This window comes from Scyliorhinus torazame, chromosome 3, assembly GCF_047496885.1.
Source record: "Scyliorhinus torazame isolate Kashiwa2021f chromosome 3, sScyTor2.1, whole genome shotgun sequence".
Taxonomy (NCBI): domain Eukaryota; kingdom Metazoa; phylum Chordata; class Chondrichthyes; order Carcharhiniformes; family Scyliorhinidae; genus Scyliorhinus; species Scyliorhinus torazame.
The window spans coordinates 50,608,759-50,635,493 of record NC_092709.1 but is presented as its reverse complement, the minus strand read 5'-3'; the positions used below and the strand labels follow the sequence as shown (position 1 = coordinate 50,635,493).

Here is a 26,735-nt window from a genome sequence, read left to right as displayed (position 1 = left end):
CCCATACTTATAAGAATTTCCCCATGTTGGTTCCATGTACTTCGTTCCAGCTGAACAAAATGTCCCCTCTTTTTTCCACCTCCATGAAACTAATTACTTTGTTCTCCCGCCTATCTGACTGGTGCCATAATTTGAATAATGGGCATGAGTTTTCAGGCCAGGTTTAATAACTGTAATTCAATTATGTTCAAAATATTCACACTTACCTCTTCATTCATTCCAGTGTCACTTTGCACACTCTGCTTGGACTCCTTGCTGATTACTAAAGCTGGAAATGGTTTTCCTGACTGTTCCTGATCTTTTTCTGATATTATACTGTGAATATTCCATAGTTCACTTTGGCCAAAAATACCTACAGGAAAAACATTTTTTTAAATTTGAGGATAATATAATCCAATTTACAGCCTCTTTATGGGCATCACTGTCCTACAGAAGAAGGGTCAGGAAATTAATTGTGGGCAGCACAGTAGCACAAGTGGCTAGCACTGTGGCTTCACAGCGTCAGGGTCCCAGGTTCGATTCCCGGCTTTGGTTACTGTCTGTGCGGAGTCTGCACGTTCTCCCCGTGTCTGCGTGTGTTTCCTCCGGGTGCTCCGGTTTCCTCCCACAGTCCAAAGACGTGCGGGTTAGGTGGATTGACCAAGATAAATTGCCCTTAGTGACCAAAAAAGGTGAGGAGGGGTTACTGGGTTACGGAGATAGGATGGAAGTGAGGGCTTAAGTGGGTCGGTGCACTGTATGTTCTATGTAAACTATGTAATCTTTCTCCATGGGAATGTGTGACGCACCACCAATGTAAGGTAGGCTTAAAAACCTGATTGATAACCAACTATCAGTTTAGTTGACTTGGTAGCACTCAAAGTCAGTTGGGGTTCGGCAATACAACTGATGCCAAGACAATGCTTACATTGGTTTACATGTTGTTGTTTAGGCTATTTGTAAGTAATCTCTGGTCCGATACTGTTCGGTTTTTGTATCCATCCACAGATTCTGCCTTGTCTTTATGGGTTCCTCAAACTGCCAAATGGTAGGTGAACATGACTGCAATACTCTTGAAATGAAAATGAAATGAAAATTGCTTATTGTCACAAGTAAGCTTCAAATGAAGTTACTATGAAAAGCCCCTAGTCACCACATTCCAGCGCCTGTTCGGGGAGGCTGATACGGGAATTGAACCGTGCTGCTGGCCTGCCTTGGTCTGCTTTAAAAGCCAGCTATTTAGCCCTGTACTAAATCAGCCCCCTTCTTTGGTTTAAATTAAATTGAGGTGCTATTGGGTGAATATTTAAGGTTTCATTGCATTATTTTGAATAGCAAAGTACCAACAGTCTGGCCAAAACTCCCTCAAGCACCCATCACCAAAAATAAATTTGCTAAGTCAGCCAGCTATTACAAAATAAAATATTCAGATGCTGGAAATATGAAGAAAAACAGCATATGCTGGAATTACTCAACAGATCAGGCAGTATCAATGGAGAAAAACAGAATTTACGGGGAGTATTTTCTGCTTCTGTTTTTGGGAGCGCAATGTTTTTATTGGAGATATTAAAGGAAGTGACCAAAAGCTTGGTTTTAAGGGCATTCTTAAAGGAAGAGAGAGAGAGAGATGGAGAAATTCAGGAGTGGGAGCTGAACGCAATGCAAGGACAATTCAAACCACACATGTACAGGAGGCCAAATTTGAGAAATGCAGAGATTTTAGACGGTTGTAAAGCTGGAGATGTGTATAGAAATAGGGAGGGAAGAGGGCTTGGCGAGATTGGAAAACTAACACTTTTTTTAAAAATTGAGGCAATGCCAGACTCTAAGCCCGTGCAGATCAGCAAACACAGGGGCAATGGTTGAATGGCACATGGTGTGCATTAGGATATGGGTATCAGAGGTTTGGAAGAGCTCATTAACGGAGAATACCAGAAGGGAGACCAGCCATTAAAGCAAGGGAATAATTGAGGCCAGAGATAACAAAAGCATGGATACGGATTTGAACAGTAGGCAATTCAAGTTCCTTGTTATGTTTGAATCTCTGATCTCACCAGGACCTTGAGCTAAAAATAGAGTTTCATCAGAGTTCAATCGGAGGCAGATCCCAAAAATGAAAATAAATTAGACATTATTTTTCTTCTCCTAACTTTATCACCTGCAATTTTAATCATTGTGCTTTTAACTCCTAGCTCCAGGTTATTTATAAAGGTATTAAACAAAAAAGGTCCAATAATAGACACCGGTGGGATCCCACTGCAATCATTCTTCCAGCCTGGTGACAATCTTTGCATCATTAATCTGTGGGTTCTACAGCAACTATTATTGATTGTACTCTTTATTTTCAGTCTTTCCAGAGGCAATGTATTAAATACCCTATTGAAATCCAACTTCACCACATTGTGTTACCCCCATCAAGCTCCTTTGTTACACATTCAAATGAAATCAGTAAATTAGATCAGCAAGATTCCAGCAAGACCTTCATGAACCCATATTGGATATAATTTAATATTTTTATCTAGGTGCTCCATGATCTTAGCTATAGTAGGGGTTTCTATACTTTTTCCACAATAGATGAAAACTCTCTACTCTGTAGTTTACTGGGTCACTTCTGTTACCTTTCTAAAACAAAAAGTGCCATCTGTCTTCCTCCAGTATTCAGTGATTTCTGGAAGGTTTATGCTGGAGTTCCTAGAATTTCCACCTTTATTACTTTATGAATCCTTGGATACATCTTACATGGCTCCTGAGATGCATGCCCATTATTCCTACTTTGATGCATTTTCAGAAGTTGCCAGCAGACCCTTTCATATCCTTTGTAATGTACTCCTACAGTGCTGTTAGGTGGGCAGTTCCAGGATTTTATCTAATCAACAATGAAGGAATTATGCTATATTGTAAAGTCGGGATGGTGTGTAACTTAAAAGGAACTTGGAGGTGCTGGTGTTTCCATTGGAGCTGCTCTTGTTCTTCTAGGTGGTAGAGGTCAAGGGTTTGGGAGATACTATCAAAGAAGCCTTAAGGGAGTTGCTATAGCACATCTGGCAGATGATACATGTTGCAGCAATGGGACACTGGGTGAAAAGAGTGAATATTTAAGATAATGGATGGAGTACTAATCAAACACCCTTGTCCTCGTACCAAGCAAAAATGAGTCAAAAACTATGGCAAAGACAAGCCAATAAATCTAACCCACTGTAAAATAATTTGTAAGCAGAAATCGTCTGAAATTACATTTCACACCCTTTAAGAAACTACCAAGATGCCAACCTCAAGCCATTCATCCCTTTTAGGATTAATCAAGAACTCGTCTTCCAGTTAAGTCCGTACAGGAAAGCAAGACTTTGTGTGTGCAGCAAAACAGATCCAGTTCTTGTGACCTTCAGTTACCTACCTACAAACTCTCCTTTGACATTCCAAAGCTTCACACTACAATCCACAGAGGATGTGAGCAGCAATTGATTCTCCTCCACCAGCGTAATACTGTAAACATAGTAATAAGGAAGAACTGAGTTTGATTGCTTATGTTATGGGCTCGGGTTTAGAGAACCCCAAAGTGTATCATGGAGTTCACCTGACCCACAACTTTTAATAGATTGTGGTATGTGGAGCACACGGCCCACTCTACAGGTGTGGTACAGCAGAAATGGAAAAGTATTTTTTAAAGCAAAACAATGTTTATTCTATGAACTCAAGTCAACCTTTTTAAAACATACAGTGAACATCTTAGCAACCATTAATTCAAATACAACCCCCAAAGAATACAACACTAAGTATTCCTTTAAGTTTTCCTTTTAACATCCATAAGACTTAAAACACCCTTTAACAGAAGCACGTCAGGTTAAAGTCACTACTGTTATTAGTTTTAAATCACCAGGATCGATTTACAGTCTTTAGATTACAGAGAGAGGCTCTAATACACCTTCTGGCTGTGACTGCAGCTATCCAGCTCTGAAAATGAAACTAAAACCCACCCTGCAGCACACAGCCTAAAAAGAAACTAAAAAGCTGACAGACAGCCCAGCTCCACCCACTCTTTGACATCACTGCAGTAATAATCACCCATTTCTTAAAGGTACTCTCACTACAGATACTTATATACACACCCATTTATAAACAAATGCACACAGTAAATACACTTTTCTGTTTAAATAAAAACAACACACGCAAACAGGTATAATAATATAGTCTATTTCTTTTTTTTTCTTCTTCCTCCAACTGAAATTGCTTTCGTTCATCACATTCGTAACAAAGCATTGGCTATCACATTTTTTGTCCTGCCACATGTACTATTTTTAAATGAAATGGCTGTAACAATAAACTTGAGCGAAACAGCCGTGCATTGTTATTCTGGAATCGCTCCAAAAACGTCAACGGATTATGATCAGTATATATAATGGTGTCAGGCAGATTGCTGGTCACATAATTGTGAAAATGTTGCAAAGCTAGCACCAAACTCAATGTCTCCTTCTCAATCGTTGAATACTTTTTCTGGTGAGAATTCAATTTCTTTGAATCATAACCAATAGGCACTCTAGCCCTTCGTCGTCGTCTTGTAGAAGCACTGCACCTACACCCACATCATTCGCATCAACAACCACTTTGAATGGTTTTGTATAATTTGGGATGGCTAACACAGGAGCAGTGGTTATCACAGCCTTCAGGCCGTCAAATGCCTGTTGACACTCCGCTGTCCACTGAAATTTGTTACGCTTCTTGAGCAAGTCCGTCAGTGGAGCGACCATACTGCTGAAATTCGGTACAAATTGCCGGCAAAATCCACTCATACCAAGAAATCGCATTATTTCCCGTCGTGTAGAGGATATCGGAAACTCACCAATAACTTTTGTTTTCACATCCCGTGAGACCATTCGACCCTGTCCAATTGTATGGCCAAGGAAAGTGACTTGGGCATTTCCAAATTCACTTTTGGCCAGGTTTATCACCAAACCCGCCTCCTGAAGTCGATCGAATAACTCCATCAGATGTTTTAAATGTTATTTCCATGTCTGGCTGAAAATTACCAGATCGTCGATGTATACCGCACAATTGAGTAATCCTGAAACAACTTTGAAGGTCAACCGTTGAATTGTGGCTGGGCGTTTTTCATGCCAAATGGCATAACTTTGAATTGGTATATACCATCTGGAGTCACAAAAGCTGAAATCTCCTTCGCCCTTTCGGATAAAGGTACCTGCCAGTAACCTTTAAGTAAATCCAGTTTGGAAATAAATACTGATTATCCCACTTTTTCAAGGCAATCTTCCAAACGTGGGATAGGACAAGAGTCCGTTCTTGTAACTGCATTAACCTTTCTATAGTCCACACGCAATCGTTGGGTACCATCTGGTTTAGGTACCATCACTATGGGGGAGCTCCATTGGCTGTAACCCACTTCAATTATGCCATTTTTAAGCATACTCTCAATCTCTTTGTTAACCTGTGACAATTTTAAAGGGTTAAGTCTGTATGGATGTTGTTTGATTGGAACAGCATTTCCCACATCTACATCATGTATAGCCATTTTAGTACTTCCCATTTATTTCCACAAACTTGCCCACGTGATATCAATAACTCTTTCAGGTCAGTTCGTTTTTCCTCTGGAAGGTAACTCAACAATTTATCCCAATTTTTAAGAACATCCTCGTTTTACAATTTAATTTGAGGTATGTCAAATTCACAGTCATCTGGATTTGGTTCGTCACTTTGAGTTAGAATCATTAAAACCTCCTTTTTCTCTCCTTCCCTTACAAAGTATCTTTTAAGCATATTCACATGACACACTCGGTGGGTCTTCCTATCTGGTGTTTTTATCACATAATTCACCTCACTTAATTTCCTTTCAATCTGATAAGGTCCACAAAACCTTGCTTTTAAAGGTTCACCTACCACTGGTAACAATACTAAACCATTATCTCCACTGGCAAAACTACAAACTTTGGATTTCTTCTCCACTACTCATTTCATCACATTTTGTGCAACTTTTAAATGTTGTCTCGCAAATTCACCTGCTCTATTTAATCGTTCCCTAAAATTTGACACATAAACCAATAATGTAATTTCCGATTTCTCATTCACCAATTTTTCCTTAATCAATTTAAGTGGTCCTCTTACCTCATGACCAAAAATTCGTTCAAAAGGACAAAATTTGGTTGATTCATTAGGTGCATCCCTAATTGCAAACAGTACGAATAGAATTCCTTTATCCCAATTCTCTGGATAATCGTGACAATAAGCCCTCAACATTGTCTTTAATGTCTGATGTCACCTTTCTAACGCTCCCTGCGATTCTGGATGGTACGCAGTTGATTTAAATTGTTTTATTCCTAAGCTATCCATAACTTCTTTGAATAACCTTGACGTAAAATTTGATCCTTGATCCGATTGTATTTCTGTGGGTAGTCCATATCTAGTAAAGAATTTAAGTAACTCCTCCACAATCTTTTTAGCTGTAATATTACATACTGGAAACCTAGTAGACACATCCATTATCGTCAAAAGATATTGATTCCCACTTTTTGTTTTAGGAAGCGGTCTTACACAATCGATTAGGACCCTTGTAAAAGGTTCCTCAAATGCTGGAATGGGTATTAAGGGCGCTGGTTTGTAAAGGTCTCCATTTTCTCATCAAGGCATTACTTTTACGGTAATAACACTCTGGTATACACTCAGATTCCTCTTCCGTGTCTGCTTTCTGATACATCCGTTTTATTTCTACATCTTTTTGTTGTAACTCCGCCAGTTTTCCTGAACTAAAAATATCCGCCTCATCCTCCACCTGTTCTTGTTCTTTTTCACCCATCTGATCAAAAATCGTTTCTGATAATTGCACTTCAACTTCATCTTCACTCTTTGATTTCTCCTCTTGTCTTAACCTGTGACTTTGCGACCTTGTTACTACACAATCTGGAAAAATCCCAGGATATTCGTCCTTCAACACTTCAGTTTTCTGATTTTCCACTGGCTTATCAACCGCAGTAGGCATCACTCCACATGCAATCCAGCTATATCATTACCCAAGATAAACTGTATTCCTGGACAAGATAGTTTCTCTATTCTACTACCACTTCACCACTCTTCACTGGACTTTCCAACCTTACCTTATATAATTGAACACTAATCCCCTCACCCTGAATTCCACATATTACCACCTTTTCTGGCAACATTCTCCCCAAACAACATAACTCCTCGGGTGAAATTCTCTGGTATCGGCGCGATGTCCGCTGACCGGCTTCCGAAACGGCGCAAATCAGTCGGGCATCGTGCTGCCCCAAAGTTGCGGAATCCTCCACATCTTTGGGGGCCGAGCCCCAACCTTAAGGGGCTAGGCCCGCGCCGGACTAATTTCCGCTCCGCCAGCTGACGGAAAAGGCCTTTGGTGCCCCGCCAGCTGGCGCGGAAATGACATCTCCGGGCGGCGCATGTGCGGGAGCGTTAGCGGCCGCTCACAGCATCCCTGCGCATGCGCTGTGGAGGGAGTCTCTAAGGAAAAGAGTGCTCCCACGGCACAGGCCCGCCCGCGCATTGGTGGGCCCCTATCGCGGGCCAGGCCACCGTGGGGGCAACCCCCAGGGCCAGATCGCCCCGCGCCCCCCCCCCCCAGGACCCCGGAGCCCGCCCGCACCGCCTTGTCCCGCCGGTAAGGTAGGTGGTTTAATCTACGCCGGCGGGACAGGCATTCTAGCAGCGGGACTTCGGCCCATCCGGGCCGGAGAATCGGGGGGGGGGGGGGGGGGCGCCGACTGGCGCGGCGCAATTCCCGCCCCCGCCGAATTTCCGGTGCCGTAGAATTCGTCAAACGCGGGGTCGGGAATCACGCCAGCCCCCGGCGATTCTCCGACCCGGCGGGGGGTTGGAGAATCTCGCCCCTCATCTCTTACCATTAAACATTGACTAGCTCCCGTATTTCTTAAAATTGTGACTTCTTTACCTGCTCCTCCTGATACACATGAGTAAACTTTACCCACACAAGTAAATTCTTTAAAGAGATCTGGCACCTTCTTATCAATCACCTCTTGATCAGGCTGTACAATCTTTTGCCCCTCCTTCGCTTCACTTGGGCTTTCCTTTACCACTTTAACAAACCATACTGTCTTATCCTGTTTTACCACATCAGCCTTCCCCGTGCTTTTCTTCAACCACCAACATTGTGACTTTACATGGCCTAGTTTATTACAGTGAAAATATTTGAAACTTTTCATTTCTTTCCCACACTCCTGGATTTCTTTTTTAATCTGAGGTACACTCTCCTTATTATCTCCCATCAGATCACCTTTACCTTTACCACTTGAGTATTTCTCATGTCCCCAGTTTCTATCCCTCACAGGCTGAAACTGATGTTGGAAACCAAGCTTTGATTTTTGAACTAATTCATAATCATCTGCCATTTCTGCTGCTAATCTCACAGTTTTAACTCTCTGCTCTTCTACATGAGTTCTCACTACATCAGGAATTGAATTTTTAAACTCCTCCAAAAGTATAATTTCTCTGAGAGCTTCATACGTTTGGTCTATTTTTAAAGCCCTTATCCACCTATCAAAATTACTCTGTTTGATCTTTTCAAACTCCATGTACGTTTGACCAAATTCTTTCCTTAAATTTCTAAACCTTTGTCTGTAAGCTTCAGGCACTAGTTCATATGCACCTAAGATGGATTTCTTCACCTCCTCATAAGACTGAGATACCTCCTCTGGTAGTGATGCAAACACTTCACTAGCCCTACCTACCAGCTTTCTTTGAATCAGTAATACCCACATGTCCTGTGGCCATTTCATTTGTTTAGCTACCTTCTCAAATGAAATGAAAAAGGCTTCTACCTACTTCTCATCAAACCTTGGCAATGCTTGGACATATTTAAATAGGTCCCCACCAAGCCTTCGGCTTTGACGCTTTTTCTCACTATCCTCATCACTATCAACCAACTGTATGTTTCCTTTATGTCTGCCAATTTTAACTGACTGTCATGTTTCATGGCCATTTTCTGAAGTTCAAACTCTCTCTTTTTATCTTTTTCCCTGATCTGTATCTCCCTTTCTCTTTCTTTTTGTTCTGCTTGGGCTATTCTTTCTGTTTTCCTTTCTTCTCTCTCTTTTTCCTCTCTCTCTCTTTCTCTTTCTATTTCCTCTCTCTCTCTGTCGGATTCAAGCTGCTTTAATTCTTTCTCATGTTCCATTTGTTTAATTTGAAACTGAATTTTTGCCATTTCCAATGAGTCAAACTGCATCTCGGGTAACTTTAAATGTTTAGCCACCACCATAATGACCTCAACTTTTCGCATTTTGTCAGGTAATGTTAACTGCAATGTTTTTGCCAAATCTAACAGTCTGCTTTTAGTCTCCATCCGTAAGGTACTGCGTGTGACCGTCTCCACCCCCAAAAACTTCAGAACCTCTGAAAGAGCCATTGTCCACAACACACTACCTACTTAAAACTAAAATACCACACCTGAAAAGCACCCACAATATGCTCACCCCTCACTGTCTTTAGGTTCACTAAGCCAATCCAATAGATAGACTTTTATCCCAGACGTGCCCCCAATTTGTTATGGACCAGGGTTTAGAGAACCCCAAAGTGTATCATGGAGTTCACCTGACCCACAACTTTTAACAGATTGTGGTATGGGGATCACACAGCCCACTCTGCAGGTGTGGTACAGCAGAAATGGAAAAGTATATTTTAAAGCAAAACAATGTTTATTCAATGAACTCAAGTTAACCTTTTTGAAACATACAGTGAACATCTTAGCAACCATTAATTCAAATACAACCCCCAAAGAATACAACACCAAGTAATCCTTTAAGCTTTCCTTTTAACATCCATGAGACTTAAAACACCTTTTATCAGAAGCACATCAGGTGCTACTGTTATTAGTTTTCAATCACCAGGATCGATTTACAGTCTTTAAATTACAGAGAGAGACTTTAATATACCTTCTGGCTGTAACTGCGGCTATCCAGCTCTGAAAACGAAACTAAAACACACACTGCAGCAAACAGCCTAAAACGAAACTAAAAAGCTGACAGACAGCCCAGCTCCACCCACTCTCTGACATCATTGCAGTAATAAACACCCATTTTTTAAAGGTACTCCCACTACAGATACTTATATACACACCCATTTATAAACACCCATTTCTTAAAGGTACTCTCACATGACACTTACAATATATTTAGCCACTCCATCGCGAGGCACATCCGGGCAAAGAGCTGTTGACATTATCTCATGGAGCTTTACAAGGAAACAACAGTGGCAGCTACTTGGATTGGATTTGTTTATTGTCATGTGTACCGAGGTACAGTGAAAAGCATTTTTCTGCGAGCAGCTCAACAGATCATTAAATACATGGGAAGAAAAGGGAAGAAAAGTGTTGCTAACTTTGGTTGGCTCTTAATTTGTTGCCCATGGTGTCTTTACTTAATTTGCTCCGTTTCTATAACCTTTGCTCTAGAGTCGCCAGGTATCTTTATGATACCACCACGAGGTTCAAGTTCAAGTACTGATCAATAACTCAACACACCAATTAGTAAGATTCAAATCAAAACACATTAATTACACACAGTAAATCACTACTAATGCATAAAACTCTACTTACTAGACTATCTCTATCACTAAAAGGCCGAAACTTAGCTTCGGAACTGGCCCACCAGGTCAGGGGAACAAATGGCCTTTTGTTCGATTCTGAGTCTGCAGGATTCAAAAGCTGGTATGGACTGGTAGCTCGGAGCGCCGATCTCGTAGCGTGCGTTGACTGGAGACTTACTTAGTTGTTGCGGCAGCTGGGCAGTTCACTGTCAAGGGTTGTTTCGCGCTGCTGAGTGACCCTGCCAAGAAGGACGATTTGAACTTGGGGACTCTACTTTATAGTCCCCAGGGCTTCGCGCGTTGGGGTGGACCCCGTATCTGGTTCCAAGTGATTGGACTGTGTTCTGATCACTTGGATCGATTTCTCCAATACTGGAGCCATTCTCTGATCGCTGGGCGGTCCCTGAGGGTCCATTGGCCTTCCTTTGTCTTGGCTCCTGCTGCCGCCGAGGAGTCTGGCTTGGCCTTATTCACCTTAAATGTTTCAATTGTTCCTGGGGATCGCTCATTAATATGCAGATGGCTGCTGGTTTCAGTGCTGTCTGGGCTTCTGCAAAGTCTAATACACAGGAGACTTTGCACCTGCTAGTTTTTGCCTGTGTTGGCTGAATTTCCCTGTAGTCCTTGCAGATCTCCATTTTAAGTCGGGAAGTGGCCAACCCAGGTGGCTAAACAAGAAAATACATAATAGGGCAACACAACATATACAATGTAGCTACATAAAAACTGGCATCAGATGAAGCATACAGGGTGTAGTGTTAATGAGGTCAGTCCATAAGAGGGTCATTTAGGAGTCTGGTGACAGTGGGGAAGAAGCTGTTTTTGAGTCTGTTCGTGCGTGCTCTCAGACTTCTGTATCTCCTGCCCGATGGAAGAAGTTGGAAGAGTGAGTAAGCCGGGTGTGGGGGAACTTTGATTATGCTGCCCACTTTCCCCAGGCAGCGGGAGGTGTAGATGGAGTCAATGGATGGGAGGCAGGTCCGTGTGATGGACTGGGCGGTGTTCACGACTCTCTGAAGTTTCTTGCGGTCCTGGGCCAAGCAGTGGCCATACCAGGCTGTGATGCAGCCCGATAGGATGCTTTCTATGGTGCATTTGTAAAAGTTGGTAAGGGTTAATGTGGACATGCCGAATTTCCTTAGTTTCCTGAGGAGGTATAGGCGCTGTTGTGCTTTCTTGGTGGTAGCGTCGACGTGGGTGGACCAGGACAGATTTTTGGAGATGTGCACCCCTCGGAATTTGAAACTGCTAACCATCTCCACCTCGGCCCCGTTGATCCTGACAGGGGTGTGTACAGTACTTTGCTTCCTGAAGTCAATGACCAGCTCTTTAGTTTTGCTGGCATTGAGGGAGAGATTGTTGTCGCTACATCACTCCACTAGGTTTACTTACAGAAAATATCTGGTCAGTTTCTTGAATAAATCCACAAATATCCACAAACAACTGAGTCAAGAAAACATTCTTGAAATAAATATTGTAGAAAGAATTGCCATACTCTCATTTTCAGCATTTAGTGTTTCATCAAAGTCTTTTAAAGTCATAGAACCATTGAATTCCTACAGTGCAGACCCATTTCGCCCATCGGATCTGCACCAACCCTCTGAAAGAGCACACTACCTGTGCCCAATCTACCCGCCCTATCCCCATAACCCCATCTAACCTACACAGCTTTGGACAACGGGGCAGTTTTAGCATGGGCTATCCACCTAACCTGCACAGCTTTGGACACGGGGCAGTTTTAGCATGGGCAATCCACCTAACCTGCACAGCTTTGGACATGGAGCAGTTTTAGCATGGGCAATCCACCTAACCGGCACAGCTTTGGACTGTGGAAGGAAACAGGAGCACTGAGGAAACCCACGCAAACACGGGGAGAAAGTGCAAACTCCACACAGACAGTCACCCAAGGCCGGAATTTAACCCGGGTCCCTGGCATTGTGAGGCAGCAGTGTTAACCACTGTGCCAACGTGCCATCATAAAACATAAGGATATGATTCTCCGGAAATAATTCGAAGTGTGGTAGTGAGCGGGAATTGCTGCGAGCTCCCCGGAACCCGGCCCAGCGAGGCTGGCAATGCAATTCAACGTTAATTGGTCCACTTAACGAGGCCTTACTGGCTTCTCGCCACAAATGAAGGCTCACCAGCTGATTCGCCGGGACTGCGCTCGCCAACCCCCCACTAACAAGGTTGAGTAGCACTTAAGCTGCACTTGCTCAGCCAACCCCAGCCAACTCGCAATAATGGCGCCAAGGATATGGGCCCCAAGATTCGGGGACGCTGACCTGGGTAGCTCCTAGACGCAGTGGAGGTCAGGAGGGATGTCCTGTCCCCCCCCCCCTCCGAGGGTCCCGTAGGTTGAGCCACAGGACAGCCAGTGCTGCCTGGGATGAGGTGGTGGCAACTATGAGCTCGGGAGCCCAGAAACTACATGCCAGTTGGTTTAACTTCGGCGGTGGGCTAACTTCTAGAAACAATAATTGGGGACAAAATTAATTGTCATATGGAAAAATGTGTATGAATTAAGGAAAGCAAGCATGGATTTGTTAGGGGAAAATCGTGTTTAACTAATTTGCTGGAATTGTTTGAAGAGATAACAGACAGGGTTGATGAGGGCAATGCTGTTGTGGTTCACATGGACTTCCAAAAGGTGTCTGATACAGTGCTGCCAAACAGGCCTGTGAGGAAAGTTCATGGAATAAAAGGGACAGTAGCAGCAGTAACAGGGGACAGGTGAATATATCATTAATATATATCAGGAAGAGCAGAAACCTGACAAAGGCATGTCACGGTTGGTCATTTTATTGGCATGTGGTGGTTGATCACTTTACTAACTCTGTATAAGAGAAGGGCTCTTGGGACATGCAAGAAGAGAAAAGAAAAGCATTACAACCCGGGAGCCACCGTTACAGAAGGAGAATCCTGAGTTCAGAGCTCAGAGAAGATTGCAGAAGGAGGGCCCTGAGCTCGGAGCTCAGAGCAAGCATTGTAGAAGGGGAACCCTGAACTCGGAGCTCAGAGAAGAAGAACAACCATTGCGGAACCCCCCCCCCCCCCCACCCTGCACTCAGGAGCTCACAGAAGAAGATAACTATCTTGATAATAATCATTTTTATTGTCACAACTAGGCTTACATTAACACTGCAATGAAGTTACTGTGAAAAGCCCCGAGTCGCCACACACTGGCGCCATTTAGGGTACACGGAAGGAGAATTCAGAATGTCCAAATTACTTAACAGCAGGTCTTTCGGGACTTGCGGGAGGAAACCGGAGCACCCGGAGGAAATCCACGCAGACACTGGGAGAATGTGCAGACTCCGCACAGACAGTGACCCAATCCGGGAATCGAACCTGGGACCCTGGCGCTGTGAAGCAACCATGCTAACCACTGTGCTACCATGCCGTCTAAATAAAGGTATGATGGCACCGCTGTGATGAGTGACTGAAGCCTGGCCAGCTCCCTCACCAGTCGGGTCATACCTAAATCTCCGTAGTGAGTCATAGTCATCTTTGTACTATATTCTCAGAAATCCCAGTGATAAATAAAGTAGTTGTACTAAATTCAGATGTCTTTATCATGTCCACCTAAGTCGATCAAGTAAGGTCTTGGTCAACACAACATCAATATAAAATTTCCTGAGTGACAGGAAACCGAGAGTAGTGTATACTGGATGTGTTTTGGACAGGAGGAAGGCTTGTAATGGGGTTCCCTAGCAGTCCGTGTTGGTACCCTCTCTCTTCCTGACATATATCAATGATCTAGACTTGGTGTACTTCTACCAATTAAGGCCATTGGTAGTGTTATATTACCCTTTGTGGTAATATGTGTTCTTTGTCTTTTCTTCCAGTATGATCTGATGTGTTGTTGACAAAGAATCCACCAATCAAAAGATTGAAACAAAACTAATTTATTATAAAACTATTGTTTAAATGAAGTTTGCACACTCTACTGAGTTACAGTTAATAATTAAGTAATATTGAATCTGTCTAGCAGTACTAAATAATCTAAATCAGTGTTCTTCAAAGTCGGAGCCGTTGTCCGCGGCGCTCCCAATCACGCAAATCCCCGCGCAGCAGCCGGCTTTTCATAACGCCGGCTGAAAGCGGCCGCGAACATGTTAAAAAAAAAATTCAGCCACATTACGCATGCGCGCACAATGATTGGTGCGCATGCGCAAATGCGCACGTGGGCCGATAATCGGGCACACATGCGCAGTGCGGCCGCTATTTTTTTAAACGGTTGCAGCTTTTTGTTTTACAAGTTCTGTAGAGGTTTTTATTCATTTATTCTTTCATTTTATTCATTTAATTTTATTTTTTTCATTTATTTTATTCATTTTATTTTTTTTTACAATTCGGGGGGTTTTATTCATTTTTTTCATTTATTTCATTCATTTTTTTTTACAAGTTTGGGGGATTTTATTCTTTTTTTTTTCATTTATTTTACTCATTTTATTTTATTTTTTTACAAGTTCGGGGGGGGTTTTATTTGATAAGATTTTACAGGAAAAAAATTCAGAACTTTGGACAGATGGAGACTCCATACTATCCGACACCGGAAGGCTTCACCTTCATCCAACAGGTTCCATTGGAGGAGCATGGATGAGGGCCAAAGGGACCCAAAACCATTTCCTCCATTTTTGTCAGCAGCAAACAAGGTAAGAGGTGGGTCATGCAGGTCGGCCGGCGTGGGTCGCTCAGGTCGGCCGGCGTGGGTCGCGAAGGTAGGCCGGGTTGGGTCCCGAAGGTTGGCCGGTTGGTAAAAATGGGTCCCCGGAAAAAAAGTTTGAAGAACACTGATCTAAATAGTCACTAACTACACTATGATCTAACCTCGTTTTTAACTCTGTCTAATCTCATCTCCTACTTGCTATCATCATGCTTTCTCCTTTCACTAATACCCAGAATTCCCTCAGGGTCTGATTTATATACAGAGAAGTGATGATGCCCTCTAGTGTTTGAATTACACAGAGATGTAATAATTAACCCTTCACTAACCTGACTATATACATATCATTACAGATAGAAGAAGCAAAACTGACAGGAGGAGATTTGTTTTGAGGCAGCGAGTGGTTAAGGTCAGGAATGCACTGCCTGAGTGTGGAGGAAGCAAGTTCAACCAAGGTATTCAACAGGGATTTAGACTGTTATCTGAAAAGAGAGAATGTACTTGGTCCACCAGAGTACTAACTTATCTCTTGATAATCCAATTATTTGATGTATAAAGTGATATACATGCACACACACACAGGTTCATAGAGGTGAACATCTAATTTTATTAGAGCATTTTTAAAAAAACAATTTGCTCTTGAGATGTGGGCACCACTGAAAAGGCACCATTCTTGGCTAATTTACACTTGCATTAGGAAGGTGATGGTGAACCTGCCATACCAACTGCTGACGTCCTTGTTATGTGGTATTCGCACAATGGTATTCAATGCAGGGTGATGGGGAGAAAGTGAAGGAATTACACTAGGTGACTTGCTTGGAAAGCTGGGGACAGTGGGCTGAATCTTACCAGTATTTGGCAAAGTGTCAGGCTCAGACAGAAAACTCTCTAGTTAAACAGACCAGTTTTCGCACGGAATCGTGAGCCTTTTGCCAAACAAATTAGCGGGCATGATTTACGCTGTCATTCTGGTGGGGGGGGTCTAGAGCCGGGAACTGGCTCCAAAAAGATCAGGGCACCCTTTAAAGATGGTGCCCTGATCAGTACTGCAGCCTAATGGCCCCCAGCCCCATCATGGGGATGTTGGGGGCTCTTCCCCCCAACATTCTCCTGGAAACGAACGCCCCAACAATCCTTGCCGTCACCTCCCCCCCCCCCCAAGTGTCTGCACTCACCCCAGCCCCCTCCCACCCACCACACATCAACTCAACCCCCCCCCCCCCCCCCGCCCCATGTGGCTTCAACTATGGTCCCATTCCAGCACTGTACTAAAATTATGCTGATCATGTTGGGTAAATATGTGCTTTTACACATGAGAGAGGTGTGGAGAAATAGACTGACAGGGAGAGAAAGAGAGAGAGAGACCAATGGAGAGAGGTGAAGAAAGAAATTGAGTGAGAGAGATGAAGGAGACTGACAAGGAAAAGTAGGCAAAGACTCAGAAAAATTAGCGGGCACAAGTTGGCAGATTCAGGTTGGCACTGTGCCAACCTGGCAGTATCAACCTGTTCCAGGGGTGGTGCCCCAGGCATATCTCTCTACCCCCCCCCCCCTTGGTGGCTATACCTACCTCTGTGCCCCTGGAGGGAACCCCTTGACTACCTCATGCCTGGCCAAACCAGTTGTCACATCAGCAAGGTATGAATATTTAGTGAGGCGGGGTCATTTGGCAGGAGGGCTGCTAATAACATGGAGCTATATTCAAATTTATTATATTTAGATTCAAGTCCTTTGTGAATCTCGTGTCATTGCCAGCGAGGGGTAGGGAAAATTGGGAATAGTGATCTCTCTGGCAAGAACCATATTTTCCAATTCTCACAAGATTTTACGTCCTCCTCGTCGTTTCCGTGGGCATTGGGTGCAGGCTCAAGATTGCACACAAAGGGTTGAATGTCCTCCAGCTGCACTGTAACAATTCTGTGATTCAATTATGAGTATTTGTACACTATAACCTCTCCCATCCAGAAACACCAGTTGTCCAGAAATTCTTTGAGCAGACCCAAGCATTCACAGTCTCGCCACTCAACTGCTTGGACACTGCAACAAATCGAGAAACATGGACTCACCTGATATTGGAAATGTTGGGTAATTAGGGGGCGGGGGGTGGATTCGGTGACGGTGTAAATGCCGTGCAGGATTACAACGCCATTCAATTTCTTTGCCTGCTTTTCCTTGTCAGTCTCCTTCATCTCTCTCACTCAATTTCTTTCTTCATCTCGCTCCATTGGTCTCTCTCTCTCTTTCGCTCCCTGTCAGTCTATTTCTCCACACCTCTCTCATGTGTAAAAGCACATATTTACCCAACATGATCAGCATAATTTTAGTACAGTACCTTGGGAGCAGAAACATGGAAGATATGGAAGAACAGTATTTGGATCAGTAAAATAATCTTATTTACTGTTTTTGTTTCATATTTCTAAGGTGCTTTCCTGTTTACACACTTGTGGTTAGACATTCTAACATCATTCGATAATCCAGAAAAAATGGTCCCAATTATTCCATACTGGATAAGTTATAGTGTATCAGGATTCTGGAATACTTCGGAAGACCATGAAGTAAATAAAACATTTCCTTTTAGGGAGTTCACAGTGTGTTCAATTTTCAACACCTTCATTATCACATCCATTTCTATAACTTCCAGCTTACCTCGTAACACTGCATTCATGAGCCCGCCAACATGTCACTGCTTTACAAGGAAAGTAATGTATTCAAAAGATTAGTTACAGTACATTCAGTTCCAGCAATTTGTTCAAAATACATCGAGTATTTGATTAAATTCCATCCTTACTTTTTGGAGGGGCTGTTTCAGGTCCATGAAGTGCGTACTGGAGGATGTGGAAGATATAGATGTGCCCACGGTGATCAGCAGCACAAAGCAGTGAGCTGTCTTCATTAATTGCCATGCTAGTTACTGTAGCTTTATCAGCAGACTGATCAGAATATACAATTTGTTAAAATATTTTACTGCATTTTGCACTGCGTGAAAATTATGAATAAAGTGCCAAATTGTTTTTCTTTCCTCTTTCCTTTCACTGCATCTAATTGATATGAATCCACTGATGCTAAGAATCCACCAACATTCTCCGCCAAGAAGCTGTCCTTTGTGTATGAACCTAAACAATAAATATTGGTGGGCTATCCCACAGGCAATCGCTTTTGACCATGACTCCATCCTCATACAAATGAATTTCTAACCAATATGCCAACTGGATAGTAATACATTGAATACAGCTTAGCAACAGGCCTTTCAACCCAATGTCCCTACTGGTGTCTCTGCTCCATTTGTGCCTCCTCCTGCCTTAGTTCAATTAACCCCAGCAACATACCCATCTCCCTCAGCGTTTATTGAGCTTCGCCTTCAATGCATCTATGCAAAGACAGCTGAGGGATGGATCCTGATTCACGTGGACTCCTAACCCAGGGATGCTGATGCCTTCGACAACTCCTTTACCAATGTCTGGCTGAGGCGAATAAACACTGCACAAACCAGTGATTGAGCCCTAGGTGCTTTGGATTTGGGTGATTTGCACCAGTTCATCCACTTATCCACTGAGCAATCAGCAATATTACTAAACGTAGCACTTTTCAGATGAAGTGCTGGCAACCAATGTTAAGGTTGCAGTGAGGTGATTTGCATTCGACCAGATAAAGATGTATGAACAGGGCCCAATAGCAGCAATATCAGAGATTGCATAAAACGTCACATCCAGACTTGAAATTCCCGGCACCTAACCTGCTCCCCATTGACCGCAGTATAAACAAGTTATTTTATAGTTTGGGTTCAAAAGTGAAGAGTTGGACATGGCTGGAACTTTGCCAAAAAGGCAAGAGGAAAACTGGAAATTTAATGAAAATTTTTTTGAAGAATTTGTATTCCGTCTTAGGAATGATACGGAAATGCTCTTTATTTGTTCACAAATTTAATTGCCCTGTAAACAGGCATTGTCATGTAATCAAACACGCATCCTAAAACATAAGAACATAAGAACTAGGAACAGGAGTAGGCCATCTGGCCCCTCGAGCCTGCTCCGCCATTTAATGAGATCATGGCTGATCTTTGTGGACTCAGCTCCACTCTCCAGCCCGTACACCATATCCTCGAATCCCTTTATTCTTTAGAAAGGTATCTATCTTTTTCTTAAAAACGTTTAAAGAAGGAGCCTCAACTGCTTCACTGGGCAAGGAATTCCAGAGATTCACAACCCTTTGGGTGAAGAAGTTCCTCCTACACTCCGTCCTAAATCTACTTCCCCTTATTTTGAGGCTATGCCCCCTAGTTCTGCTTTCCCCGACCAGTGGAAACAACCTGCCCGCATCTATCCTATCTATTCCCTTCATAATTTTATATGTTTCAATAAGATCCCCCCGCATCCTTCTAAACTCCAATGAGTACAGTCCCAGTCTACTCAACCTCTCGTCATAATCTAATCCCCTCAACTCTGGGTTCAACCTAGTGAATCTCCTCTGCACTCCCTCCAGTGCCAATATGTCCTTTCTCAGGTAAGGAGAGCAAAACTGAACACAATACTCCAGATGCGGCCTCACCAACACCCTATACAATTGCAGCATAACCTCCCTAGTCTTGAACTCCATCCCTCTAGCAATGAAAGACAAAACTCGATTAGCCTTCTTAATCACCTGTTGCACCTGTACACCAGCTTTTTGCAACTCGTGCACCAGCACACCCAGGTCCCTCTGCACAGCAGCATGTTTTAACATCTTACCGTTTAAATAATAATCCATTTTGCTGTTATTCCTCCCAAAATGGATAGCCTCACACTTGGCAACATTGAATTCCATCTGCCAGACCCTAGCCCATTCACCTAACCTATCCAAATCCTTCTGCAGACTTCCGGTATCCTCTGCACTTTTTGCACCACAATAGCACCACAACCATAAAACCCAGGAAGTAAGGTCTGGGCCACGATTTGCTGGCCCCTCTGTAGCGGGTTTCCACATGGCAGATAAATCTCCTTTAACTTTGGCAGGACGGGAAGATCCCTCCAGTGGGAGGGGCTGGAAAGTCCCACCCCAGGATGTGAAAGAGTCAGCATAAACCAAAAGTAAACTCGGAAACTATTCCCTCTTCTCTTCTTCCCACAGCATGGATACACTGCAAGGTTTCACTATCTAGTAAACATCAGAATGAGTTTAGTGACAAAGTTTTACCATCTATAAAATGTCCAGTTTATTATCGACATAACTATGACACTTACTAAATGAATACAGGGAGGATTACAGATAATTATTTTTGAGGAATTAATTGTTTCTGATTCACTTTCATACAATATGTGAAATATTACCAGATATCAACTATTCTGGGCATCCCAGAACATTCACATGTGTTTACCCATGACATAGTCGAACTGACTTAATATCAGAAAGTGGTGAGCTCAAATGTAAGGTGTAGTGAAGGGTAAACTCAAATAGTAGCGACTGCCACGGAGCTTTGGGAAAGGGGACTAGGCTAAGAAAGCATTGCTCTTTGAAATAATCTAAACCCAAAAAGGGCTAAATTAGACAGCTCCCCAAAAATGGGTGCAGAGAATGTGGTGACAGTATCTTCATACTTAGTTCTCCTCACATCCCACTACCGCCTCAGTCCCAATCTCTTCTGACCTAAGGCTGCAAATGGTGTATGGATGCAATCCTTTCGTTCCCCTCCCTTACCACAATCTTACAACTTGCCCCTTTTCTCTTTCATAGATCAAGACCTGCAACCTAGACAGGCAGTGGAGGAAGCCCAAGAAGGCAGCGATGATGAAGACACATAGTCACCTGATCCCACACTCTTAGCCACCAACTCATAAACTGACATGGCACACACCTTACAGCAGTGCTTCCCCAACAGTTTCCCACTGTTCCCCCATTTGTTGCTTGAAAATTGGCGTGGTCCCAGAGTAAGAGTAATGGAGGAGGTGGTGTGAGCTGCAAGGGTAGGAGAGGAGAGGTATCAGAGCTGGAGGGAGTGAGGGTAGCTATCAGAGCTGGGCAGGGTGGGTGGGAACGAAGCTGTGAGAACAGGGGGGTGCAGGATGATAGCCGGCGATGGTTTCCTCCCCCAACCATTTTGCAGGCTTTTGTTGGAATATGCAACCTCAGAGTTCATTTCTTTAGTACACACCCACCAATCCATGTCAAGGTGTCAGGAAACAGAGGTAGTTTTAAGTAATCTATATTTGCATTTTTGGATATTAAAAGTAATGTATAGATGTAGGCAAGTTTAATTGTGTGTTTCTGTATAAGAAAGATTTAAAAACCTTAGTTAGATTCATGTTGTAGAAAGATGCTGCTGTGGGTTTTGGTTTCATTTCAAACTATGCCTGCATTGTGATTAGAGGGTTTATGACATGAAAACAAACAAGTGTTAAAGAAAGACTAGGCTGTTGCTTTGGAACCAGGGGCCACTTTAAATTAGAAAACATTTTTGAGTAATTTTAAGCTGGAGAGGAAGCAGCTCGCACATAAATTGCCAGAAGAAGAGAAACAGAGCAATGGAGTAAGGCCAAAAAATGAAGTCCCAGCAGCTAAAGAACAGATAGTTCCAGAAGCCATGGGATGAAAAGAGAAGTTTCAGGAAAATTGAAGTCAAAGGGACAAAGGGAACTAGAAATTGAACAAGATATTGGACACTGAAGCGAAAGAAAGGGGCAAAGGGAGGTTCCCAGTTAAAGATAAAACTGAAAGATGCAAACCTGGTGAAGTTGACGAGTGTGAAGTCAGATATCTGAATTACCACAGGGTTGGTGACCTTAATACAGCCTGTGAAGCAGTGGGTCTGTTGGAATGGCTGGGTACCTGAGAGATTGTATGGTAGCTCGAATGCATGTGGCAATTCAAAGCAGGGAAATACTGAAAGGAGAGATTGAAATCCTGGAAGTAGATCTATGGTGAAGGCATCAGAGAGAAACCATTGTTTGTGAGAAGATTCTTGGGGATGTCCATTTGTGAGTGGAGTTTGGAAGCCAGAGTTCCAGTGAGACCAGTTGGCTCACAGTGTGATAATCATCTGGGGGATTTGATAAGAAATCCACAAGAGTTATATTAGGTGGCCTCACTTGGTTTCAGAAGGGTTGTGTCTGACCACAGTTTACAGGAGCTGTTTGAGAAGATGATCGTATAAGATACATTTTGTAACTTGTGTTATCCTTTAAAATCTGTGAAGACAGAGGTGGAGTTAAGGACTATTGTGTTATAGTGAATCTTTTCATGCTTAATAAAGGTTTTATCTCTTTATAAAATGCTAATTGGAAGTCCTGTTACTCTGTTCATCCATATTTCTAAAATAAAAGGTAAAACGTTATGGCTATTGAGCCAGGGTTCCATTCTGAGTTCTGACTGTCGAGTAATAACGTCAGCTGGGATTGTAACAAAGATATAAGTATGTACAAAGGATCCTTTGGGCCTTGGAATGGAGCATGGGGTTCCAACAGAGGCTCCTCTGCACAGTTACCTTGCTGTGTTAGAGGAGGGAGGGCACCAAGTCACAGTACCTGCAGGGCTAAGTTTAAGGCACCTTGAGCACAACAGGTACATGTCACTGGCGACATTTTTTGCATTTGTTACTTTGAAGTTTCTGTTAGGTTTGGGATATTTGTATGCTCTTTCTGTGTTAATGTGAAGTCACATAAATCTCGTCTTTAATTCAATGCAATAAGTTGGCTGCATACTTTGACTCGTGGCCAGATGCTGCACAGGTCTGTAAATGTAGTGATTTGTGTGGTGCAGGAGTTTCGGGTTGTGCTCTTGAGGAAAGGTTTTTTGCAAATGAGACCTTGCCATTGGATCAAGTAGGTTTCCATGCCTTGGACACCCAGCTGAAGGTTCACTGGATCAAAGCAATCCTTCGTAACCCTACCCTCTAAATGTTCCTGTTGTCCACCTCAAAGTCATCATCCTGTGTGTTCCCCAGCTCATTCTCTGACCCATCACTGGAGTCATCCTCCTGGGCCTTGTTGTACAAAGAACAAAGAAATGTACAGCACAGGAACAGGCCCTTCGGCCCTCCAAGCCCGTGCCGACCATGCTGCCCGACTAAACTACAATCTTCTACACTTCCTGGGTCCGTATCCCTCTATTCCCATCCTATTCATGTATTTGTCAAGATGCCCCTTAAATGTCACTATCGTCCCTGTTTCCACCGCCTCCTCCGGTAGAGAGTTCCAGGTACCCACTACCCTCTGTGTAAAAAAACTTGCCTCGTACATCTACTCTAAACCTTGCCCCTCTCACCTTAAACCTATGCCCCCTAGTAATTGACCCCTGTACCCTGGGGAAAAGCCTCTGACTATCCACTCTGTCTATGCCCCTCATAATTTTGTAGACCTCTATCAGGTCGCCCCTCAACCTCCGTCGTTCCAGTGAGAACAAACCGAGTTTATTCAACCGCTCCTCATATCTAATGCCCTCCATACCAGGCAACATTCTGGTAAATCTCTTCTGTACCCTCTCTAAAGCCTCCACATCCTTCTGGTAGTGTGGCGACCAGAATTGAACACTATACTCCAAGTGTGGCCTAACTAAGGTTCTATACAGCTGCAACATGACTTGCCAATTCTTATACTCAATGCCCCGGCCAATGAAGGCAAGCATGCCGTATGCCTTCTTGACTACCTTCTCCACCTGTGTTGCCCCTTTCAGTGACCTGTGGACCTGTACTCCTAGATCTCTTTGACTCTCAATACTCTTGAGGGTTCTACCATTCACTGTATAGTCCCTACCTGCATTAGACCTTCCAAAATGCATTACCTCACATTTGTTCGGATTATGCTCCATCTGCCATCTCTCCGCCCAAGTCGCCAAACAATCTACATCCTGCTGTATCCTCAGACAGTCCTCATCGCTATCCACAATTCCATCAACATTTGTGTCGTCTGCAAACGTACTAATCACCGCTTGTGTTATGTACTCTGGGATAACACAGGCTGCAACTGGATGCAGCTTTAACCAAAAAATACTCCAGACCTTGAAGTTAGTTCAATCTGATTTATTGAACCAGTAGCACAGTTAGCACAGTTCTCTATGAGTTCGACTCTCTGCTAACCTAAGTGTGGTTACTCTGTCTGACTGAACCAGACTAGCTCTTAGCCACGTGCTGGAGGTGTGATCCTGTAAATACACCCTGACTCACTCTGTAGATGTTCATCAGTGGAAAGAGGCAGAGTGTGAGTGCCTCGTGCCTTTTATAGTGAGATACCACCCCTGAGTGTCCTGCCTGCTCATTGGTCATGTCCTGTTCTCTGTGTTCATTAGCTGCCTGTCTGTACATCATTATCTGCATGTCTGCATATCATGACATCTACCCTTTTTAAAAAATGTTTTGTTGGCATACGGGAACGTACTTACATGTGGTGGCATAGCATATATTAACATATTTACAAGCGGTGGCATATGTGAATGTATTTACATGTGAAGACAGCTGTCTAATGTGAGAAAACAGAACATAGCAAACAAAACAGATGTTCATAAGTCCAGTCTCTGGGGCTTGCGTCTGATCCTTGTCGACCTCTCGACCAGAGAGGTGGTGGTGGTGGGGACGACGGCGCCTTGTCAGGCAGGATGGAAGTCTGACTGGTTGCCTCGTAGTTCAAGGTATCAGGAGGTGGCAAAACAATGGACGGAAACGGAGAAGAAAGCGGTTGCGGGCAGGCAACTTTGCGCAGTGCCCGTCTGTTTCGTCGCACAAGAGAACCATCAGCCATACGTATAACATAGAAGCGGGGCGCAGCCTGTCGAACAACAACAGCTGGAGCAGACCAGCCACCATCCGGTATCTTGATCCTGACAGTGTCTGCCAGGGATAACACGGGCAAATCGGTGGCATGAGCATCATAGCCCTGCTTTTGCTGGTTTCAGAGCTGCTGCACCTTCTGCAGCACCGGGAGGTGATCCAGGTTGGGCAAGTGTATGGCTGGAAGTGTCGTCCGCAGGTCCCTGTTCATCAGGAGTTGAGCCGGCGACGTGCCAGTGGACAGTGGGGTGCCCTGTACGCAAGCAGCGCGAGGTAGATGTCAGAAGCAGAATCCGCGGCCTTGCAGATGAGCTGTTTCACAATGTGCACCCCTTTTTCAACCTTCCCATTGGACTGCGGATAGTGTGGGCTGGAAGTGACATGTTTGAAATGGAATGACTTGGCAAACATAGACCACTCGTGGCTGTTGAAGTACGGGCCATTGTCACTCATGACAGCGAGTGGGATACCATGCCTGGAGAACGTCTCCTTACAGGCCTTGATGACGATCCGAGATGTGAGGTCTGAGAGCTTCACGACTTCAGGGTAATTGAAGAAATAGTCAATAATCAACACGTAGTCACGACCATTTGCACGAAAGGGGTCGATGCCAATCTTGGACCATGGGGAGGTCTCGATTTCATGCTGCTGGAGCGTCTCCTTGCTCTGCACTGGCTGGAAGCATTGACAAGTAGCACAATTCAGGACCAAGTTCGCGATTTCCTGGCTAATACCAGGCCAGTAGACAGCCTGCCTGGCTCTGCGACTGCACTTCTCGACGCCCAGGTGTCCCTCATGGATTTGGAGCACCAAGCTCTGGAGACTGAGTGGAATGACAACCCGGTCCAGCTTGAGGAGGATACCATCAATCACCATCAGGTCGTCCTTTACATTGTAAAATTGAGGGCACTGCCCTTCCTGCCAGCCATTGGCGAGGTGGTGCATGACATGCTGCAAGAGGGGGTCTTTGGCTGTCTCCTCGCAGATACAAACCACCTTCTCATCAGACGCCGGGAGGGTGCAATAGCACACAGCTGTATCTGTGATTCAATCTGCCGGATGATTTCCAAGGTTCACTAGGCAATGTGATGGAGCGGGACAATGCATCAGCGATGATGAGCCCCTTGCCAGGCGTTACATCAAGTCAAAGTTGGACCTTCTGAGTTTGAGGAGGATGCACTGCAACCGAGGCGTCATGTCGTTCAGGTCCTTGTGGATAATGTGGACCAGAGGCCTATGATCCGTCTCGACAGTGAATGTCGGCAGGTCGTAGACATAGTCGTGAAACTTGAGAATGCCAGTGAGAAAACCCAGGCATTCCTTCTCTATTTGCGCATATCTTGTTTCGGTGGGTGTCATGGCCCTCAATGAATAGGCTACCGGTTCCCAGGATGGAGTGTCATCGCGTTGAAGCAACACCGCACCGATGCCATCCTGGCTCACATCTGTCGAGATCTTCGTCTCCCTGTCTGGGTCGAAAAATGCCAAGATGGGTGCAGTGGTGAGCTTGGCTTTCAGCTCCAACCACTCTGCCTGATCTGCTGCCTTCCACTCAAAGGCAGTGAACTTTTTCACCAGGTTACCTGGGGCCGTGTTGTGTGAGACCAGGTTTGGGATGAACTTGCCCAGAAAATTGACCATGCCCAGGAAGCGCAACACCACCTTCTTGTCTTCAGGGACCTTCATGACTTCGATGGCCTTGACCTTGTCTGTGTCCGGGTGCACGCCCTGCTGAGAGATCTGGTCACCTAGGAACTTGAGTGTCGACATGTCAAA

At 44.0% G+C, this 26,735-nt stretch overlaps 1 protein-coding gene across 1 annotated transcript in view; it reads right to left on the bottom strand.

Annotated features, from left to right (window-relative positions):
* Positions 1-26,735, bottom strand: part of LOC140409490 (uncharacterized) — a 47,073-nt gene that overhangs the window by 16,968 nt on the left and 3,370 nt on the right. Inside the window, exons 2-5 of the mRNA XM_072497902.1 lie at positions 18,018-18,159; positions 17,876-17,915; positions 3,374-3,462; positions 207-352 (exon numbers count right to left, since the gene is read on the bottom strand). Of these exons, the coding sequence (XP_072354003.1) occupies positions 207-352; positions 3,374-3,462; positions 17,876-17,915; positions 18,018-18,132 (390 nt within the window). The 5' untranslated portion in view covers positions 18,133-18,159. The remainder of the gene's footprint in view (positions 1-206; positions 353-3,373; positions 3,463-17,875; positions 17,916-18,017; positions 18,160-26,735) is intronic.